General features: G+C 45.3%; 1 protein-coding gene across 2 annotated transcripts in view; it reads left to right on the top strand.

Moving 5' to 3' along the window:
• The window catches only part of slco5a1 (solute carrier organic anion transporter family member 5A1), an 84,931-nt gene that overhangs the window by 21,824 nt on the left and 39,705 nt on the right, over positions 1 to 23,402 (top strand). For both annotated transcript variants that reach the window (XM_079489194.1, XM_079489195.1), the window contains exons 3-4: positions 18,647 to 18,779; positions 19,661 to 19,884. In XM_079489194.1, the coding sequence (XP_079345320.1) occupies positions 18,647 to 18,779; positions 19,661 to 19,884 (357 nt within the window). The remainder of the gene's footprint in view (positions 1 to 18,646; positions 18,780 to 19,660; positions 19,885 to 23,402) is intronic.

The following is a 23,402-nucleotide window of genomic DNA, read 5'->3' as shown; positions in this document are numbered from 1 at the left end:
TTCGCGGCTGGCAGTAGACACTGTCAGACTACTGTACCGGGAGGGCCTCGGTCGGCTCCAGCCATCTGTGGAACTGCTAAATATAGTAGAAACTCTCTCCGTTCAGTGGGTTTTTCTAAATATTTGATTTGGTGAAGTCAACTTGGGGACCCCCTGCGTGGAATGGAATGGAATGCTGAAACAGTCATCACAACACAGTTTGTTTTTTTTCCCCTCGGGCTTGGCCGGTATTAAATGGGCGATAGGGATTTGGGAATAATGAATAGCAGGTGTTTAAATGGCCGATAGGGATTTGGGCTTTTCGTTGTCATGCATTGGGCATAGTTGAAATGAACAACTTTACAACAAAAAATATATATGCCATTTTAACTTCATGACAATTTGTAGAATGTAAAATGACATATCAGGATAAACGGCATACTGTTCATGATGTTCTATTCGCTTTGAGATGGAATGTAATGGTCTTTTTTTTCTATTCCCCCCCCCCCCCCCTCCCCCCGTTTTCTTCAAAGATTTCTTCAACAGTAATTTACGATCACTCTTGTGGAGCATGTACAATCTTATTCCTATATTTATTTCTTATGTTCTCTGAATTGGATCTGGGTCTCTTCGGCCTGTTTGAAGGCACCATCAATCATCCACTTGATCACCATCACATGACTGGTATCTGGGGTATAGCAGGAGTGGCTCGCCGGGTCACGGGGTGGTGGATAGCTGAGGAGGAGGAGGAGGAGGAGGAGGATTGGGGGGTCGTGGAGGTGTGTGGGTGAGTGTGAGAGAGAGAGAGAGGGGTGAATGGTAGACTTCACATGCGGATCAGTTCTCTGGGTGCCTTGTGGTGGACTTTGCTTAAGGGGCTTTGGAAGGTAAACGGGGTGGAAAGGCCGATGTGGAGCCAGACTGTTGACTTCCAAGACACAAAGCGCTTTGTTGTTGCCGGTGCTTCTAAGGAGACGATTAAGACTTGTTCAGGCAGGTTTCTTTGGCTTTTAAAGACGGTACTTGTCCTGCACAGTAAAATCCTCCCAATGTTCGAGTAACCGTATGAACCCTATTCTGGGGCAAGATATTCGGCAAAGACATTATTTGGTTTTAGAGGGGGGGGGGGGGGGGAAGGAGCAGACCCAAGTATAGAGCCCTGGGGGACCCCTGTCACCTTGGTATATACAGTAGGGTCAGTTTTAGTGGGTGGTTAACTCTAGGGGCTCCATTTTCGTCACCGCTAAACCCCTTATCCCTAAACTTCTTTGCCTTTTTTTTTTTTACTATTTTGAAAAACATTTTTGAATAGTTCAACTAGCCAATCTACATTGACACGTTGTGAGCTTGTAGACTGGCCATTTTAACTATTCGAAAATGTTTTGCAAAATAGTAAAAAAAGGCAAAGAAGTTTAGGGATAAGGGGTTTAGCGGTGACGGTAGTACATTCTTCTAATTATATTCAGTGGAGTGACTGGAGTCATTGCTGTCACATGGGCAGGCCTGTTTTTCCTGTCTCACATCTGTGAATCTGTGGATCAGAGGTGCTGGTGACATCCCCAAACAATCGCACACACACACGCACACGCACGCACACGCACACAAATCATCAGTGCTGCATTTTTGGGATTCCAGAGCCAAACCAGGTGATGCTGAACGAGCTTTCTGGGGTCTACAAAACAGGTTTTTTGAGTGGATTACTTTGGGTCATGGTATGTGTACATTTGTACGTCTCTGTGTGTGAATTAGTATGTGTGCAATCTGCATGTGCTCCACTGCCTGTTAACCCATTTTGGTGTTTGGTGTTAGCATTATGTTATGCTTTAGCTATTGAAAAATAGATCTACAAGCTCATAGCGCGCCACCGAGTGGCGCGCTATGAGCTTGTAGGTCTGCTATTTTTGAAAAATCGAAGAACGACTGACATAGAAACAGCTTTTTCAGGATTTAGAAGACATTTTTAGAATCGTTCCCAGGTCAAAATGGGTTAAGGGGGGTCAATGAGCAGCCCATTCCAGATGCAAGACCCTGATCCATTCCACACCATCAATCCCAATCTCATCACACCAATCCCCCCCCCCCCCCCCCCCATAATTGCTGTGGTTAGTGTAAATTCTGGCCATTTTGGTTCAGGGTTTCTGTGAAGCTCAGCTTGATCTGGTCCCAGACTTCAAAACCTGGAGGGAAGCGTTCACCACTTTATGGCCCTCATTTATCAATCGAGTGTAAAATCTGCCCCAAATTCGAGTGTAGGATTCGTAGTACACCCACGTCGGGTCGGCATTTACAAAGTGATCGCAGACAGCTGTTTCTTCCTTAATTTCGTTCGGACGTTTATAAATGTGACGGCTGAAATCTATCTGGCACGCCCTATGAAATCAAGCCTCGCCCTCGTTTTTGCGACATGAACAACTGCAATACGACCTGGAAACCATGGATACAGGAAAAACGTACTGCCGGCCTCACCCCCCTCTCTCATACACACACACACACACACACACACACACACACACACACACACACACACACACACACACAACTTGCAAGCCCAACTAACTGGTGTGTTGTATCTTAAATAAATAAAGAACGAACACCTGCATGAATTAAATAATTCCCTCTCACCTGTTTCCCTCTCACCTCGCTTGCCTTTCTGTCATGTCCACGCACGCACGCACGCACCTCAAGGCTACATGACACATCGCATCGCCATGAATGGAATACGTTTGTAGGCCTATAATAATTTTACCCATTCGTGCGCAGTGCACGGCGAAGGCGATCAGTGAGACTGCGCACTGCTGTGATAAGTCCTGTGGGTGAGTCAGTGATGCCTGCATGAGAGATAGGCTACCATGTCGTCAAGGCAGTCATAATCAACGTTTATGGAGTGATTTGATCATTGATGAACGAATCATAAACATATGGATGAAGGTTTGCATGTGTGCCGGTATGTGCTGGCCTGGGCTGGCGACGCACGCCTCCCGACCCCCGAAAATGATCTCGCTTTTATCTGAACTGTCAAAGCGCTTATTTAAATGGTGAATGATTAAGCCCCTTACGCCTATAGCCTGCTACAATTGCAAATAGGCAAGCTGTATGATTGTCATTGTCACTTGGAAATAAAGGCGTGCAGTCCATGTGCCTTTTTTTAAAATAATATCACAGTGATTCTATAGGCATCTGATGTCACGCTCATGCCGCATGCGATGCGCTCCCAAATCATCTCACAAGTGCGCTCGCATAACAAGGCCAGTAAAGCACTGTTTGATTAAGCACAAACTAATACATTGTAAACATGTTATATTGTTTTTAATTGCGCGATTTTAATTACTTGTAAAGTTGGAAATCTCTCTTTTTCTTTTTCTTTTTACATGTATATACATACAGTTTTATATTAACATTTTAGGAGTGAAAACATATGTTTAGATGCCTGTGACAGCGTGTCAGCAGTTCAGACAATGCTGCTCCGCTGTTCTACGACAGAAAAACAGGTGAGGACAAAGCGTACGACAGCTCCCGACCAGACGTGAGTTTTGTCCTGGCTCAAGTTCAAAATCAAACGTTGGCGCAAATGGTAAATGCCGAAAATTGCGGTAATTTCGGCGTACACCCATATTTTGGCGTACGCACGGTTGATAAATGAGGGCCCATGTTTTGGTAATTCCTTCCTCCTGTTATTTGATTCTACACTTTGACTCAAGTACTGCTGTACGTTGTCGACCACTGTGTACACTACCATAGTACCCCTCCGGTAGGGGCGGCAGTGGCTCAGGGGTAGAGTGGCTGGATGGTAACCGCAAGGTTGCCAGTTCGAACCCGGGCTCCCCCAGAGTTGCTGTCGAAGTGTCCTTGAGCAAGACACTGAACCCCAAATTGCTCCCGATGTGCTGGTTGGTACCTTACATGGTTTCCGCCGCCATTGGTGTATGAATGTGTGTGTGAATGGGTGAATGTAATGCACAATCTCTGTAAAGCGCCTTGGATAAAGGCGCTATATAAATGCACCATACCCCTCACACCTAGTATGATGACCTCTTACAGACCCCAGTCTCTTAATATTCCCTTACGCTGTTATCCACCAGGTGCATTATGTGGGGGGGAAAAAACATGTCCCCATCATTATCCAATGACTCCCAAGTCACCGGAACCACAAGCAAGAAGTCTCACTTATTTCTGACGATGACACGCTTCGACTGCACTGTTCCCGAAGCGAACCTGTATGTCGAGCACCGAGCAGCATGACCCGACATGAAAGACACTCTGATCTGCTGCACGCGCTGCAGGTCCTTGTCTTGACAAGTCGTCGTATATAAGACGACATCACACGACGCCTCACGCCATGTACCCGGTTTTGTCGGTTTTTTCTTTGTCATAATGAATGTTTGTGCCTTTCCGTGCGATGTGTGTGGGTGGGCGTTTAATATGCTGTGTAATGCCAGTCGACATTCCCCGCGTGTGCCCTCTGGGTAAAAAACTGTAAGCTTAGTTCTTGTAAGAAGACACTGCTGTATCAGCACGTTGCCATGACAATGCCGTCATTCCCCCCTATTTCATTGTCTTTTTGCCTCCTCTTGTCCCAGGGGGGAAGGTCACATGGTTCGAATTGATTCCCGGTGTACAGGGGGATGTATAGAGGCTCGCTCTCTCTTTCTTTCTCTTTGTGAAACCGGCAGCCGCATAGATCATCTATCATACAGCCGACGTCACCTGCGGCAGTCGGTTCCTAAATAGCTCTAGGTGTTGGACACTAGTACAGTACAGCGTTGGTTCTCAAAGTGGGAACCCCTGTGACCCCCAGGGTTTGCCGAGGGGTTGTACGAGGGTGGGGGGTTGGATTGTACCGGGGGGGTCCCCAGCTAAATTAGTTTATATAGCGTCACAATCACTTTAACCCATTTCGACCTGAGGATGATTCTACAAATGCCTTCTAAATCCTGACAGTTTTCTGAAAACCCTGTTTTTATATGTTTTCAAAAAATGTCATGTCAAGGACCCCCACAATTATTGGCCGCCGACCCCCATCTGAAAATATGTTGTTCCAGGGACCTCCCAGAAGCAAAGATTTGAGTTAAAAACGTTTGTTCTGAAAGAATATATATTCAAAGATTTGCGCCAATTTTTAGTAGTAGATAGTAGTAGTAGATCTGCTATTTTTCAATAGCTAAAGTATATAACATAATGCTTAAAACACCAAAAGGGGTTCCTGTCCAGAATGGGCTAACCACTTTATCCATGCATATGTTGGTTATTAAAAAATAGGAGATTTACTAGCTCACTCACAGCATGTCACTGAGTGCTGTGCTGCGAGCTTGCCTTTTTTTTTTTCCTCTTCTGGGGGTCCCGGGCAGAAACCCTTTTCAGAGGGGGGTGGGGTCTGCGTTTGAGAACCACTGCGGTATACAATACAGTGCTGTACAGACCGGTCGAGCAGCAGCCGGGGCTGAAAAATGCAGCACTGTATGAATGTAGGTTTTCATGCTGCATTGCAACGGTTGCGGCTGGCTGAGGCTGACAGGTCTAATTACATAGAGCAGGAGCAGGCCGTTTTTTTTTTTCATACCCTCAAAACCAGATACAGTAGCTCATTCTGTCGTGTCGACGCTGCTCTTGTAGGAATCTGAAACAATTATGCCCAGTCAGAGTGAAGAGGCATACAGTATTGAACGTGCTGCGTGCATGTTTTGCGCGAATCTGTTCGACACGGCGAATACGGGAAGACGACAAAGAAGATGTAGTCGAGGAGAGCTCTGTGAGCTTCCATGTCTGACATGTTACCTACATACATGCCTACACAATGCAAGGTCAATGACTCTGTGTCTTAATGCACAGTAAAAAATCCAGCGTGTTAATTTAAACCCTCCAGTATTTCCTGCGTGCTTGGCATACATTCCATTCCATTCCCTGGACTGACTCGGCCTTGTGGGGGTTATTGGCCAAGTTTAGTAGAGCATTACATAATTCATTGAAGGTGAGTTTCCCAGAGAGAGTGTGGAGAAGAGATAAGGTGAGACAATGACAGGCGAGAGAGAGAACCTCATTTTCTTGAACTTTCATATTATTTAGGGCTTGTGCTGTCATTATAGACAAGAAGAAAATACAATAAAAACAAAAAGTTAATTGATAAAAAAAAAAAGAATCTTCAAAAATAGCAGATCTACACACTCACACAACGCATTACGATGCTATATGTTGTGAGTTGTAGATTGGCTATTTTTACCATTTCTGAAATAGGGTGGTTAACCCCTTTTGGGCGGAAACTCTTTTTGGTGTTTTAAGCATTATTGTTATACTTAAATCGTGAAAATGTGCCTCAAATCTTTGAATATATATACTAGAAACATTTTAAAAAGACATTTTTTTAAATTTCGACGTCGGGCCTAAATGGGTTAATGAGACTTGCTAAACACAGATGCTGCGTATATGTATGCACGCACATACACACGCACCACGTTTCATCTAGGGCAGTGGTTTCCAAACTTTTCATGTCAAGGACCCCCAAATCGACACTAATTAGCCTACGGACCCCCATTTCAAAATATATACGCCGAGGACCCCCATAAGAGAAGATTTTTACGGCTCTAGCAGTGATTCTCAACCCGTTTAATTTCAAGGACCCCCCCCCAGTTTGACATGCATTAAGTCTACGGACCCCCATTTCATGACATGGGCGGCGGTGGCTCAGGGCTAGAGTGGCTGGATCGCAACCGCAAGGTTGCCAGTTCGAACATGGGCTCCCCCGGAGTTGGTGTCGAAGTGTCCTTGAGCAAGACACTGAACCCCTAATTGCTCCTGATGTGCTGGTTGGTGCCTTGCATGGTTTCTTCCGCCATCGGTGTATGAATGTGTGTGTGAATGGGTGAATGTAAAGCACAATCTATGTAAAGCGCCTTGGATAAAGGCGCTATATAAATGCACCATTTACCATTTACGACATTGGGATCTATGGGACCCCAATTTATATTGTAATGTTCCAAACTATCATTTAGCTGGGGACCCCCTGGAACTCCCTCAAGGACCCCTGGGGGTCCACGGACTCCACTTTGGGAAGCACTGATCTATAGGGTTCATTAGCAGATAGGATGTAATAGTGGCTTTAACCCATTCTGGACGGGAACCCCTTTTGGTGTTTTAACTAAGCATTATGTTATACTTTAGCTATTGAAAAATAGCAGATCTACAAGCTCATAGCGCGCCACCGAGTGGCGCGCTATGAGCTTGTAGATCTGCTATTTTTGAAAAATCGTGAAAATGCGGCACAAATCTTTGAATATATATTCTTTCAGAAGACTTTTTTTTTATTTCGATGTCTGGCCTAAATGGGTTAGACTGCTAATACTATAATGTTGTGAGTTTTAGACCCCCTAATCCCGTGGTGGGCTGACAAGGCGTGAACGTCCCATCCTTTGCTTTTGCATGCATAATTAACCCATTTTGACCTGAAAAAAGATTCTACAAATGCCTTCTAAAATCTGTCAGTTTTCTGAAAAACCCATGTTTCTATGTCAGTGGTTCTCAAACAGTTTCATGTCAAGGACCCCCAAAAATATTATGTATTTGGCCGCCGACCCCCATCTTAAAATATGTTGTTCCAGGGACCACCCCCCCCCCCCCCCCCCCCAGAAGCAAACATTTGAGTTAAAAACGTTCACTCTGAAAGAATATATATTCAAAGATTTGCACCACATTTTCATGATTTTTCTAAAAATAGCAGACCTACAAGCTCGTAGCTCGTAGCTTGTAGATCTGCTATTTTTCAATAGCTAAATTATAACATGATGTTTAAAACACCAAAAGGGGTTCCCGACCAAAATGGGTTAAACCGATCAATTAATCTGTTGTAATTATTTCGGCCACTGGAGGGTTTGCTTCATTAGGTTCAAGGTGATCCCAAGGCTCTTGGCTTGTTCTCACCTCTCCATCGCTGCTGCTCTCGGTCTCCGCTCAGCTGGAGAGTGGCTGGTTGCTTGGGGAGGAGGGGGTTGAGAAGAAGGGGTTGAGCAAGGCAAAAACCTTTTTCTCATTATGTTGCAAAAACTACATTCACACTCAAGGTCAGGTTTGGAAGAAGGCGTCCGTTTGTCCTTGGCTTATTATATATTATGTATCGAGCTGTTGATAAGTGATATTGCGTCTTGTGCTGAAGGCGTTCTTTTAACGTATAAAGAAATGTGACATCAAATCAATATGAAATGGCAGGGGATGTGAGAATCAGGCTATAACTATTATGCATAATTGCACACAGTTATTGCTATTTCCTTTGTGACTCAAATACGAGTACCTTGACGTGTGTGTACGTACTGTATGCAGTGGCGTATCCAGGAATTACGTTTTGGACAGGCAAGATATGTTAATTGTCGTCTCCCCGCGCACAATCGTAGCACTAAAGGTTTTCAAAGAGATATACCTGCCAGACGAGTAGGACACAAAGGCTGAAAGAGGGTCGCGCACTACCGGCCAATCAGCTGTCCACTAATAGTTCTCAGGTCTTGTTTTTGTCCCCTTTTTTTTCTCATTGTATGGATTTTGGCCAGGCCAGAAATGGATTTGGACAGGCGGACGCCTGCCCTCGCCTTATTGTAGATACGCCTCTGGTGTGTACGTACGGTATGTACAGTATACAAACCTGTTCATTGCTCGTAAAAAGCACCGTTTACACACATCCCTTCTTCTCAGCAACTCTTTCTTTCCGTCGGGCTGGCTCGCGGCCTGAATCAGTGCGTTGTGACAGAGGGACAACAGAAGGAGCAGGCTGGAGGAGTCGGGGCTCGGGGAGGAGAGGAGATGGTCCTGGAAGGTCGCATAATGAGCAGGCTGGAGGAGTCGGGGCTCGGGGAGGAGAGGAGATGGTCCTGGAAGGTCGCATAATGAGCAGGCTGGAGGAGTCGGGGCTCGGGGAGGAGAGGAGATGGTCCTGGAAGGTCGCATAATGAGCGGGATGTTGGGCTGGCTCGCGGCCTGAATCAGTGCGTTGTGACAGAGGGACAACAGAAGGAGCAGGCTGGAGGAGTCGGGGCTCGGGGAGGAGAGGAGATGGTCCTGGAAGGTCGCATAATGAGCAGGCTGGAGGAGTCGGGGCTCGGGGAGGAGAGGAGATGGTCCTGGAAGGTCGCATAATGAGCAGGCTGGAGGAGTCGGGGCTCGGGGAGGAGAGGAGATGGTCCTGGAAGGTCGCATAATGAGCGGGATGTTGCTGAGCCAGCCGTATATCCCTCCTCCATTACACAGCACAGCACACTGCAGCTCTGCCCGCGTCCTCCACTGCTATTCTCTCCCTCTTAATATCATAATCTGCCTGCATGTATTTCCCCCCTATACTTTATTTTAGTCAATGTATCATTTTTCTCTCATCCTGCTGCCCATCCCCCCTTCTACTTTGTTTTAACCCATTTTGGGCGGGAACCCCTTTTGGTGTTCTAAGCATTATTATGTTATAATTTAGCTATTGAAAAATAGCAGACCTACAAGCTCATAGCGCGGCACCAAGTGCCGCACTACGAGCTTGTAGGTCTGCTATTTTTGAAACATCGTGAAAATGTGTCCCAACTGTTTCAATATATTCTTTCAGAGCGTTTGTTTTTAGCTCAAATCTTTGCTTCTGGGGGGGTCCCTGGAACAACATATTTTCAGATGGGGGTCGACGGCCAAATGCATATAATTCTAGGGGTCCTTGACATGAAATAGTTTGAGAACCACTGACATAGAAACATGCAGGGTTTTTCAGAAAACTGTCAGGATTTAGAAGGCATTTGTGGAATCGTTCCCAGGTCAAAATGGGTTAATCTCCCCTTCCGTCGCCGCGTTGCCATCTCCGTCCAGTAAATCTGCTCTCTCTCTGTGCCCTTGTATCACCAAGGCGTGCCGTCTGACACCCCGACTGTCCATCCATCATTGACATCGCGTTTGAGGAGCTAAACGGGGGTCAACGACACACCGTAAATTTTATCCAAACCTTCTCCGATCTTCCATTCCATTCGCCACTGGACACCCATGACCCTAGTGAACCCCCCCACCCCCCCATCAGTGTCCTCAAAGTGTGTTGACTTTGAGGACACTGATGTGAGTAAAAGAATATTCAAGGGTGCTTGATCCAGGTAGATGCAGTTGTTTTATGTGTCTGAGTGTGGACCGGTACAGGAGCTCGTGCAAATAAAATGTGCTTTCCGCCTCAAACCGCATTAATCTCTCGCTGCCTATATTCATTTCTGTTTGTAATATGTTAACTTACACGCTCCCTGACTTCAACCTCAATTCCTTTCCTTTCATGCGTGTCGTAGTGCTCCAGAAAAGAGTCGGCACAATGCCAGCACAACATATTGAAAGTCAGGGGGGCCGATTGGCACTAAAATCCTCAGTGTAAATGTAACTCTTTGTTATATATCTACTATTGGGGGGTCTGTCTATACTGAACAGAGTTAACCCATTCTGGACGGGAACCCCTTTTGGTGTTTTAACTAAGCATTATGTTATACTTTAGCTATTTTGTAACGAAGAGGCCTTGTGCACTCCTACAAGGACAGGTGCGTCGGAGCCGGCAACCAAATGCGAATCATGAGAAGAAAAGGGTCCCGCACAATGTCTTTCACTTATAGAGCAGTAGTTTTATTAGATTCGGTTTTATTAGAACGTTTCGGTCTAAACAGGAGATACCTGATGAAGGTCGTTTAGACCGAAACGTTGTCATCTAATAAAACTACTGCTCTATAAGTGAAAGACGGTGTGCGGGACCTTTTTCTTCTCATACTTTAGCTATTGAAAAATAGCAGACCTACAAGCTCATAGCGCGCCACCGAGTGGCGCGCTAAGAGCTTGTAGGTCTGCTATTTTTGAAAAATCGTAAAAAATACGGCACAAATCTTTGAATATATATTCTTTCAGAGCGAAGATTTTTTTAATTTAGACGTCAGGCCTAAATGGGTTAAATAAACGCTCCGGATTTCACTGCGTATTTGGATGCTGACTCTGTATAATGGAAGAGGAGGAGGGGGGGGGGGGGAAGCCAATAACTGCAATGGAAGGAAGGCTCCTAACCCATTCTGACCTGAGATCAGATTCTAAAAACGTCTTCTACACCCTGACAGTTTTCCGAAAAAGCTATGCTTCTATGTCAGTCGTTCTTCGATTTTTCAAAAATAGCAGACCGAGTGGCGCGCTACGAGCTTGTAGATCTGCTATTTTTCCAATAGCTAAAGCATAACACGATGCTAACAGTACACCAAAAGGGGTTCCCGCCCAGAATGGGCTAATCCATTACCTACTCACGTGTGCGTGTGGCTTTTATGAAAGCTATAATGTATCGCCCTTCACGTGCCGCCGGTGAAGGTCTATTGCGTAATTGAGTAAAGTGAGCCTGTGGTGCGCCATGCTGTCCTCATTGCAACGCACCCACCCGGCCGGTCTCCATTGGTGTCTACACCCTAGCAGCGCTATGTGTGTGTATGTGTGATGGAGAGCCGTTGCCGAGCCAGCATTATTCTCAACTAGACGACAATGCCCTTCAGTGTAGGGACAACCCTCCATATTCCCTTCCATCCCAGCCCGCCGGGGGCACGTAAGTCACTGTGGCGTGGTGCCAAACAGGGGGCGTGGGAGGGGCGCGGTTTACGACCCTCTTCACCCTCTGATCAGGCAGAACACTGTTGTTAATGTGATGGATGGTATGGCATCATGACGGGTGCTTTAACAACAGTGGCGGAGCGTGAGATATGGCTTGCCCTCGGTGACCGAGAGAGAGAGAGACCTCGGCTATAGCTGGGTCCAGCTCACCTGGCTGAAGCCAGATGGAACAGGTGAATTGATGGTGCGAGGCAGGGTCACCGGTGCACAAGGGGACGTGATGATGGCGATTCTTTTTTTATAATGTATGGGCGGGGCCAAGACTCTTGACTCCAATCTTCTGCCAGAGCGCGTTGCTTGACTGCATTCAATTCCTTGACTACTAACTTAACCTAAGTGCACACCACCAGCACCACATGCGTGAATATAACCCGTACACATACCCCGGCCCTAAACCTCAGCTCTGACTCACTTTCCACAGTTTCCATTATCATAGATCGAAGTACACATGCACACATGAAAACACTTTAACATTCTTGGTCTTTTTGGATGGCAAGCTTGCTCCCTGTAGGATGAACTACATGTGCTCCCTGTAGGATGAACTACATGTGCTCCCTGTAGGATGAACTACATGTGACCTCATAGGTTCAAGGTTCTTTATTATTTGTCTCCAGAGGAAGTAATTTGTCTTAGACAATGCAATGCAAGCGTAGCCCTTATGCCCATGTCGCCACAGTGCAGCGCCAAATACATCTTTCTTGCAACATCAAAAAGTGCGACCGCCTCCTTCTGAAGCTAAGAAAAGGGCAACATAGTGTCCTTTCCTTTGACCAAAGGGCACTTTAAAGGGATAGTTCAGATTTTTTTTAACTTAAGCTGTATGAAATACTTGCCATTAATATAGCGGTTACAACTGTATTCATTGATTGCCCGAGTCCCGTGGTGGGAGTTCTGCTCTGGTTTTGGTGAAATATTAAGTAGTTCCGGTCATTGTGTGGGGGGCACTGGGGGCCACGCATTAAAAGTAAATTAATCCACAAAACTAACGTAATTTGTATTGTGTTGACCTATTTCTAAAATATTAGTGCAACTTCCGTTAATTTTTTACCCCTCTATCACACGTTTTCTGTGAACATATCACTACGCCCAAAAAATAGGTCCATGTGATAGAGGGGTCAAAGTTGAACGAAAGTTGCGCTAATATTTTAGAAATAGGTCAACAATACAAATTACGTTAGTTTTGTGAATTAATTTACTTTTACTGCGTGGCCCCAGTGCCCCCCACAAAATGACCGGAAACTACTTAATATTGACCAAAACCAGAGCAGAACTCCCACCACAGGACTCGGGCAATCAATTAATACAGTTGCAACCACTATATTAATGGCAAGTTTTTCATACTTGATTGATTGATTGATTTATTAACAGTTTGCCGAATTACAGTACATTTCAAGTACAACTCAATACAAAAACTGTTAACAGTGAGTGGACGACACCATAAAGCATTACACTTGTTTACAATAGGGCCCACCATTTTCAATTCATCAAAACATTTAGAGACGTACGAATATACACAACTATATAGTCAAAAATAAATCATCATAGGAGGTAAAAAGGGAAAAGAAACATATACAGTGAGGGGAAACAGGGGTGGATTCAGATTTTACGGGGGCCAGTTTCGAATTGCAGCCGTCCGTAGGTGCCCTTTGAGAGCAGTTTTGAAGGAGTCACTTAAGTTAAAAAGAATCTGAACTATCCCTTTAAGCTAGAGAAGCTTGTTCAATCGGTCCCTTTCTCTCAGCACCACACACAGCACAGCAGGCTTGTTTTTTTGTTTTTTGTTTTGGGAATATTTTATTTTTCTATATTGCACTTATTTTAATTCTTTGACATTTTTTTGGTCTAATTTTATCATGTTCGGAATACAGTTTTTCATGAATTTCCTTTCATTCATTCACACGCATAACCTTTTCAGTGAGATAATCACAGCCTGACTGGTTGCGACTGAGTATCTCATAATCCCACTTAACATTAACGAGCAGCTTTTATTGGTCACATTTCCTCACCCAGAGAAATGAATTTGCAGCGCAGCCTCAGGAACATGATCCCTCCAGCTCGCCTTTCAGAGATATAGCCTTTTAATGAAGATCCAGATCATAAAATTAGTCCTCACTGTCCTTGCCATGTCTGATTGATTGTCTCATGTCTATTCATTGTTTCTGGGTTGGTAACATCCTGTAATGTCAATAATGTAGGCTTTCCAGGCAGTTTTAACGATTACACATACTTGTAGTTCTGCTATTTTTGAAAAACCGTAAAAATGCGGCACAAATCTTTGAATATATATTCTTTCAGAGCGATCGTTTTTTTTTATTTCGACATCAGGCCTAAATGGTTGAAACTGCAATATAGAGAATGGTGCAGAGGAAGCCATTTACCAGGGAGACCATGAGTTTTTGTCACATTTACGGTATGGGTCTCTATGTACATTTTTAGTCATAACTGTCATACACCCTCAAGAACCCCCACTGAACATGTGTGTGCAGGTTTTCTTGAAGGTATGTTTGTGCAGAATGCACATAACTATCCATTGCTCCAGGCGTCCACCACACACAAACACACATTCCTCCAGATGTCCACCACACACAAACACACATAAAGAAGTCACTGGAGCAGCTCAGACAATTTAGGCCCTTATTTTTAGGCCTTTATTTTTATTTTCAGGTCATAGATAGCATGACCTGACGAAGATGTAACTTACACATCGAAACGTTGTCGCTTTTTACCTGCACCCTGATATAATAAAATAAGGGCCTAAATCGTCTGAGCTGCTCCAGTGCCTTCTTGTTCGCATATATATGTCCTGCTCCTGAGATGCACCAGACTGGCCTGCTATAGGCTAGAGGCTCCTGAGATGCACCAGACTGGCCTGCTATAGGCTAGAGGCTCCTGAGATGCACCAGACTGGCCTGCTATAGGCTAGAGGCTCCTGAGATGCACCAGACTGGCCTGCTATAGGCTAAAGGCTCCTGAGATGCACCAGACTGGCCTGCTATAGGCTAGAGGCTCCTGAGATGCACCAGACTGGCCTGCTATAGGCTAGAGGCTCCTGAGATGCACCAGACTGGCCTGCTATAGGCTAGAGGCTCCTGAGATGCACCAGACTGGCCTGCTATAGGCTAAAGGCTCCTGAGATGCACCAGACTGGCCTGCTATAGGCTAGAGGCTCCTGAGATGCACCAGACTGGCCTGCTATAGGCTAGAGGCTCCTGAGATGCACCAGACTGGCCTGCTATAGGCTAGAGGCGCGGCTGGAACTCCCTTCTACACATAAAGAAGTCATTGGGATTGGATTTTTGACGTAAAAATACAAATGGATTTCTTAAATAGTTTTTGGCATCTCTTATTAATTACTCTAGATCTCATTGTGACCATGGATATGCTCTAGGAGCGTGAAAGAAAGTGTATTGTACACCAAATAAAGAAAATAGCAATATATAAGCTTGTAGATCAGTTATTTTTGCTATTTTTGGCAAACTAGAGATTCGCTCCACTGGCCCGCCGCCGGTCCTCCCTTAATCGAGTTTTAATATCGGAGAAAAATCAAATAATTTGAGGAATATTTGTGCCAAATAGGGATGCCAGAGTAAATCAAGGGGAGTGGACACAAAACTTCTGGACAACATGAATATCTATCACAGGGTATATATATACTGTATGTACACAGAATGTGTGCGTTTGCATCTGCGTGATGCCCTAACCCTGAATCATCTGTTTGAACACGTGCACATTTTAGTGTGTCTGTGTGCATGATCCATACGTGTTGGTGCGCCTGCCAGAGGCTGATAAGAGGATTTGTCAAAGGGCCCTTTTGTGTTTAAAGAATGATTTCCTCTCTTCCTCATCCTCCCCTGTGGTCCTGTTGAAGGAGGCTTTGGTGTAATTAGTCTGAGATAAGGATTTGGGCGGCAGGCCGTGGCTGGAACCTCCCTCCTCGATCACACACACAGGCATGTTCCTAATCTATTGACCCACTTGGAGGAAAGGGGGCTTTCCCTGGTCCTTTTATTAGCTTTTTTTCGAAACCCCTTTTTCGCACCAATTTGTTCGCTATATATAGTCTACTTGCCAGAATGTGAACCCGGACATTTTGAGTACCCTAGGGCCCTTTTTGAAACTAGCTCCTCGCCACTCCCCCTACACACTTCCACTCGGTTTGAGCATAGATATATAAACAATAGAGACGGCACAGGAATTCCCCTCCCATCCGGTGCTGTCTCTATTATTCATATATCTATGCTCAAACCGAGTGGAAGTGTGTAGGGGGAGTGGCGAGGAGCTGGTTTCAAAAAGGGGGTAAGGTTATGTTAGAAATGTTGAGTATGGGTCCCCAACATTTAGAAATTGCTGGATGCTAACATTCATATTTTCATAAGGCAACATTTTAGAAATGTCATTATGCTTTAAGTAGCATGTGACGGGTCGAACTAGGCGTTTTTCATGATTCTGAATCCATTGCAAGCATTAGTTTTGCACAAAAATCACTCCTTGGGCTACATTTGGCCATAGCCACTGAATGAGTTTTTTGTGCAAGCCACCATCTTCTTTCCACCTGACGGTGACGGGTCTCACTAGGGGGGCATGCATTACATACTCAACGTTTCTAACATAAAACTTTAGGGTACTCAACATCTCCGGATTCACAATGGGGCTCTATGGGCTGGCAAGTAGACTCCATGCCATGTATTTATAGTTATAGTTATTCTATTTATAGTGACTCATAGGAATAGACTATGTGACAACCGGGTTATAGTCTGGTGACCCCCGGAGAGATGGATGACAGCCGGAATGTAGACGGTCACCCGGGTGAGCAGTATGGGTTAGCGCCCCAGCCTGTGTCCTCGGTGAGGAGGTGAGCAGTATGGGTTAGCGCCCCAGCCTGTGTCCTCCGTGAGGAGGAGGAAGCCTAACAAACCTCGGTGAGGCCTTTAGGAGGGCCATTATAATCCACCACTCCTGAATGAAGTGCCTGCACTGCCTGGTGAGAGCAGGAGTGGACCTGGTGAGACGTAGGAGGGGCCCGGACAGGAGTCAACTCACAGAGCCTAGTCCTTCCACGTGCCAGAATCTGGTTCTCCCAGTCCCGGCAGAGTAGTTCCGGAGCAACGGATTGTGTGACCTTGCTCATTCCCTGATGGACTGATCGAGGGTAGCTACTGGGACGTACATGTAAGTCGGGATTTGATCAACCCCAACTGGGTCGCCTGAGTGAGGGGTATGATGTTGGTAGACCCGAAACCCTGTTGACCTCAGGATACATCACTGAGGATACGTCCCAGGTGCATCCATGCGATGTATTTTTAGTTATATATTGGAGTTCTGCTGTTGTATCCTAGTGGCTCACCTGCCAGTGAGGAGCCCCCACCGGGAGGACATAGAGCCTTCATCCTATACTCCTCCCGCTCAGCACTCCCTGCTGACAGGTGCTGCCCCAGCCCATGGAAGTATGTGCAGTCAGTGGCGAATAATATCATCACCCTCCCCGAACACGGGCCAATTGTGTTGATATAGACACCTGACAGATCCACCTGTTCAGATCCACTGCGGTGGATCTGAACCCACAGCCTCTGCGGTGGCGGGCACTGGGCAGGTACCTCTGCGGTGGCGGGCACTGGGCAGGTACCTCTGCGGTGGCGGGCACTGGGCAGGTACCTCTGCACCACCTGGCCAGGTACCACTGCACCACCTGGACTGAGCTGCAAGAGCGCTTTCTTTTAAAGTGACGGCTTCATCATTACCATGCTACAGTTGGAACAGCGGATATACTAAGAATGCCTTGTAATCCTGAGGAGTAGAAATGTTCAGGATTTTGAGCTTTTACTTTCTGACAAAAACACATTTTTGGGGTGTGTGCAGAGATCAAGGATTGGTCTGGGCACACTATAACACTGCTACCAAATTAAATCACAAAGAGACACGCATGCAAACAGACGGACACATTTTGGCTAGTCGTGTCTGCGGAAAAAATGTCATTTGAGAGAGTTGAAATTATGAGAGGAATGTTGTGCCGATGGGGGGGGGGATGGGGGATTAACTTTTCTTGTAGGTGAGAATTCTGCCATTCTCACAGATGTGTAAATGCGTGAGCACGCACGCACGCACGCACGCACGCACGCACGCACGCACGCACGCACGCACGCACGCACGCACGCACGCACGCCATGTTCCAGGTGTAATTAAAGAATGTTTGCCCCCTGACTTCGACTGGTAAATGCGTTTGACTTTCCTCTCCACTGGAGATGTGCCCGCGGGAGGTTTTCTAACTTTAATTCGTTTTTCCCTCCCGTGGCGAAGTGACGGTGCATATTTGCCTCAACATCCGTAAAGGTTCGTGTGCCCCCCCCCCCCCCCCCCCCCACTACACCCCTGTTAATGCTTAGCTCCAGCTAGGACGTAAAGTAAGTTGTTATTGCCATGCTGTGGTCATGCCCTCAAGCAGATGTCAAACCCCTGCAGTGCTAGGGGTCAGTTCTTTTTAGACACCTCATAAGCCCGTAACCCTCTGACCCCAGGGCCGGCCAGGGGCCCCCGCTGGCCTGAGTGCACTTGTTATGAATGTAGAGGCACACACTTCAGGGCTAATGAACCGTTCCCTTCCGCTGGTCCCTGGAGGAATACGTAGAGTGTGTGTGTGTGCGTGCAAAATAAAGAACAGCTTTACGCTTTTTCCAGAGACCGGTTAAAGATCAGGTCATTTGGATTGCAATTAACCTTTTCCAAAGTTTTTTTTCATCAATGTAACAAAAGTGTGTGTGTGTGTGTGTGTGTGTGTGTGTGTGTGTGTGTGTGTGTGTGTGTGTGTGTGTGTGTGTGTGTGTGTGTGTGTGTGTGTGTGTGTGTGTGTGTGTGTGTGTGTGTGTGTGTGTGTGTGTGTGTGTGTGTGTGTGTGTGTGTGTGTGTGTGGTACGTACAGGAAATGCTACAGACATACAGTATATAGTTATGTGTAATTAGTCCAAATGTCTCACAGCGAAAATAGCCGATCTGGTTTACGTAAATCCAGACGTATCATTCATAGTTGTGACTGACTGGTTATTCCCGTCTGTGTCTCTTCCAGCTGTCATGTATGTCATGGGAGCACTGGGACCAGCAGCTGGCTACCTCCTGGGAGGAGTTCTCATCGGCTTCTACGTCGACCCCAAAACCGTGGTCAACATAGACCAGAGCGACCCTCGCTTTGTTGGCAACTGGTAAGTGTGTGTGTGTGAAGAAATATTTGAGGGGCTACTGTAGCACCCATCAAAAATATTGTTTGTCCCCGCCTGCAGTGAAATATTGGTGTGGTGAAGACCGCCTGACTGTGCTTAACCCATTTAGGCCTGACGTCGAAATTAAAAGAAAATGTTTTCTAAATCATGACAATTTTCTGAAAGATTTGAGGCACATTTTAATGATTTTTCAAAAATAGCAGACCTACAAGAGCTTGTAGATCTGCTATTTTTCAATAGCTAAGTATAACATAATGTATGTAACCACCAAAAGGGGTTCCCGCTCAAAATGGGTTAAGTTACAACATACTCCAACATACAGTATAGTAAAAACAAAGTATAATAAAATATATGGTAAAAGTAAGTACAATACTATGGTAATAAAAAATGACAGAAATTGGACTGTTGATTGTTTAATATTAAATTAAATCGATTAAATTGTTATAGTCGATTGATTGTTAATCTATCTAATAATTTAGCGATCGCTCGCCCGCTGTCTATTTTGCTCGGTCGCTGTCTGTCCGTCCACTTCCGAGTGGCGCGCTATGAGCTTGTAGGTCTGCTATTTTTGAAAAATCGTGAAAATGTGTCGCAAATCTTTGAATATATATTCTTTCAGAGTGAACATTTTTAACTCAAATCTTTGCTTCTGGGGGGTTCCCTGGAACAACATATTTTCAGGTGTGCGTCGGTGGCCAATTACATATATTTTTGGGGGTCCTTGACATGAAATATTGAGCACCACTGATATAGAAACATAGGAATTTCAGAAAACTATCAGGATTTAGAAGACATTTTTTAAATTTCGATGCCAGGCCTAAGTGGGTTAAGCCTGAACCGCTGTGGTTCTGTTCCTCTCATAGGTGGAGTGGCTTCCTCCTGTGTTCCATCGCCATGCTTCTCGTCATCTTCCCCATGTTCGCCTTCCCCAAGAAGCTGCCCCCGCGCCACAAGAAGAGGAAGAGGAAAAAGATTGGCTCGTCCAGCGACGTGTCGAGCGACGACGAGATGATGAAGGAGAAGTCCAACAGCAAGGGCCCGAAGAAGAACGTCTCCTCTTCCATGGGCTTTGGAAAGGACATCAAAGGTGAGGACGACCATAATGATACTTATGTAAAAACCCGCAAATTCACAGCTAGAAGGTCCTGGGTTCGATTCCCGCTGTGGGTGCTGGTGGCGTGTTTCCTCCTCCGCGTCATCAGTGCCCATACCCGAGGCGGGGTTGGCGAAAGGGCCTTTCTGTGTGGAGTTTGCATGTTCTCCCCGTGTCCCCTAGGGTAGGTACCCTCACAAAAAACATGCAGTAATCCTGGTCTCTAAACTGCCTCCCCCTGGCCAGCCGGGGAGCCTGATGGAGGGGAAAGGAACTGGTCGGAATAACGTGTTCCTTCCACGCGCTACGTCCAACCAGGGAAACTCCCCCCCTGTCAGGTGTAAAGGAGCGACTTGGACACTCAGGCATGAAGGAAGCATGAGTTCAAGTCCGTCGCTCTCCCCATGTCCCCCATATATGGGGACTAGGTTGGCGGAGGGTGTGTAGAGCCCAGGATCACATTAGATAATTGACACAGGGGTGAAAAATGGGTTACAAAATCGTGGGATAAAAATTATATTTAAAAAAAAACCCTGCTAATTTGGACTGTGGTTGTAGGTCAAGGTTGTACTCGAACTGCGAGAAAAATGGAAATGCGGATCTACAATATTTCTAATTTCTCACCATGTGAGTGTGAGTCACTAGACTCGATGCGTTCATAACTTCATTCACTAATCTCTCTCCTCCTTCAACTGCTGGAATCCTATACGTGGTAAATGCCGTTCATGCGGGAACCATGTGGTATCGACGTGTAAATGGGCCATAATTCAATAAATGTTCCAGGATTAGTCCTCTTATCTTTTTAGTGGACGCTCTATTGAGACCTCATGTAAGAAGGACTCTTATTGATTTGTGATGGAGGACGTTGTCCGAAGCAGTTGCTTAATGATGCGAGTGCTTTTTTCGAAATGGCTGACTAGGACATCGAGTTAAACAATACTCGTATTATGTGACGATAAACGCAATAATAAACGGTAATTGGTAGCAAGTTGGCAACCAATATAATAATCATAGTTTTATTTGTATTTGTTTTATTCTTGTCTACACCATAAAGTCTTGTACAACTATGGAATGCTTTAACCCATTTTGGGCGGGAACTCCTTTTGGTGTTTTAAACATTGTTATGCTTTAGCTATTGAAAAATAGCAGATCTACAAGCTCATAGCGCGCCACCGAGTGGCGCGCTACGAGCTTGTAGGTCTGCTATTTTTGAAAAATCGTGAAAATGTGCCTGAAATCTTTGAATATATGTTCTTTCAGAGCGAGTTTTTAACTCAAATCTTTGCTACCGAGAGGGTCCCTGGAACTACATATTTTCAGATGGGGGTCGGCGGCCAATGTCATATATATTTGGGGTTCCTTGACATGAATATGTTTGAGAACAACTGACATAGAAACATGTTTTTTTCAGAAAATACATTTTTTATATTTCGACGTCAGGCCTAAATGGCTTAAGCTACAGTAGATCATTGATCATGTGCTGCTCTAGATAAGTCATACTGTACATGTCCTTATTTTCCTTGGGAGAGAGAGTTCCCTCCCTGTGGCTCCGTGCTGCTGCAGTGGTTTCCCCATCTCTCTCTCTTCTGCCTTTACAAAGTATTTTATTTCTCAGTCAGTCAGCTCCCTTCTCCTTAAGCCATTTTGACCTGAGATCAGATTCTAAAAATGTCTTCTACATCCTGACAGTTTTCTGAAAAAGCTATGTTTCTATGTCAGTCGTTCTTCGATTTTTCAAAAATAGCAGACCTACAAGCTTGTAGCGTGCCACTCGGTGGCGCGCTATGAGCTTGTAGATCTGCTATTTTTCAATAGCTAAAGCATAACATGATGCTAACACCAAAAGGGGTTCCCGACCAAATTGGGTTAAATGAGCTGTCAGGGGGATGCAGTCACGTTTCCACTCACACAGTAGCTGCTGACAACCATAGCAGCACACAGTCACAGTCACACACACACACACGCGCGCACGCGCACACACACACACACACACACACACACGCATACATGTCTTTATTGCACATAATCGTTGGTAACATGAATGCAAACACATTGCATGGGCACAAACTCGTGAACACACACGACACAGACTCGGGTCCATTATTCATCCACCACACCCATTTGCAAACCAGATTCTATAAGCTGAGCCGACACAGTGTGAGTATGATTCTGTAGTCTGCTGCCATGAGGTTTAATGCAAATTTGGTTTGGGCCATTGTTGTACTGTATATCATTTATTTTAGAAGTGAAAGCGATTAAGCAAAAGAGATGATCAGGCGGAATTGGAATTGGAACGGCTATACAATTTTAACTGATTGCGTTCTTTCTACTGACTGGTTGAAAATGAGAACCACCTTGAATATGAATATGTGACCTTGGATCACGACCTGGCTACAACCACAATAGTTACATTTTTCTTGATAGATGGGTTTTTTTCTCTATCCCATTCTGGGCGGGAACCCCTTTTGGTGTTAGCATCATGTTATGCTTTAGCTATTGAAAAATAGCAGATCTACAAGCTCGTAGCGCGCCACCGAGTGGCGCGCTACGAGCTTGTAGGTCTGCTATTTTTGAAAAATCGAAGAACGACTGACATAGAAACATAGCTTTTTCAGAAAACTGTCTTTTTAGAATCTGATCTCAGGTCGAAATGGGCTATAGCACCAGAAACATTCGACCGCCACAGGAGGAAAGCGTATCTAGTATTAAATGATTCTCTTATGATACTGTAGTTGCAGGCAGTTTCCGTTTAGATATCACCACAGTGCTAAGACACCTATTTGTTATCTCCGCCAGACCGAAAGTCATGGCAGCGACTATGTTTTGCCGTCCGTCCGTCCGTCTGTTTGTCCTTTCGTCTGTGATCAGCTAATCTCCGGCACTGTTTGGCTTGAGCGAAACTGTGCACACACACTCCCTGGATATCAGAGCTGAACCACTGCCCCACGTTTTTCACATGGGGGGGCTGTTATAGCGCCACCAGGAGGCCGATTTTTACAGCACTCCTACAGAACGTCACATGGCTTCCAAAGTTTGCAGGAGTGCTACGTTTACCAAATCATGAACACAGCATGCGATTTCCGTGAACTTTTGCATGCACATTCCTATTGGGCAGAGGAACAAATGCTACTTCAGCTGTTCAAATGTTCAAATCAGCCTCATGGTGACGCTATAGCAGGCTGATTCATGATCTGTATAAAACTTTGTATGCACAGTAAAATGTGCCTTTTATAGCGCCACCAGTAGGCCGATTTATGCAAAACACTTTTTTGATATTACTCCAAACCATATCAAAATTCAGTCAGTACTCATGATCTCTATAGTCATTTCATCAAGACTTGTGATTTCAAATTAGCAATGTTATTTATTAACATTTTGAAAATTAAGCTACTTAAGATACACAGTGTATTCAAATCCAGTGCTATTGTAACTATTGCAGCTATTGACTTATGCTGTGCTGTATACATCATCATTTTGAAGCTGCTTCAATACTTGGTTTCCTAGGAAAAGGC

This window comes from Electrona antarctica (genome assembly GCF_951216825.1).
Source record: "Electrona antarctica genome assembly, chromosome: 20".
Taxonomy (NCBI): Eukaryota; Metazoa; Chordata; class Actinopteri; order Myctophiformes; family Myctophidae; genus Electrona; species Electrona antarctica.
The sequence above is the reverse complement of the archived record's forward strand: the minus strand, read 5'-3'. Positions and strand labels throughout refer to the sequence as shown.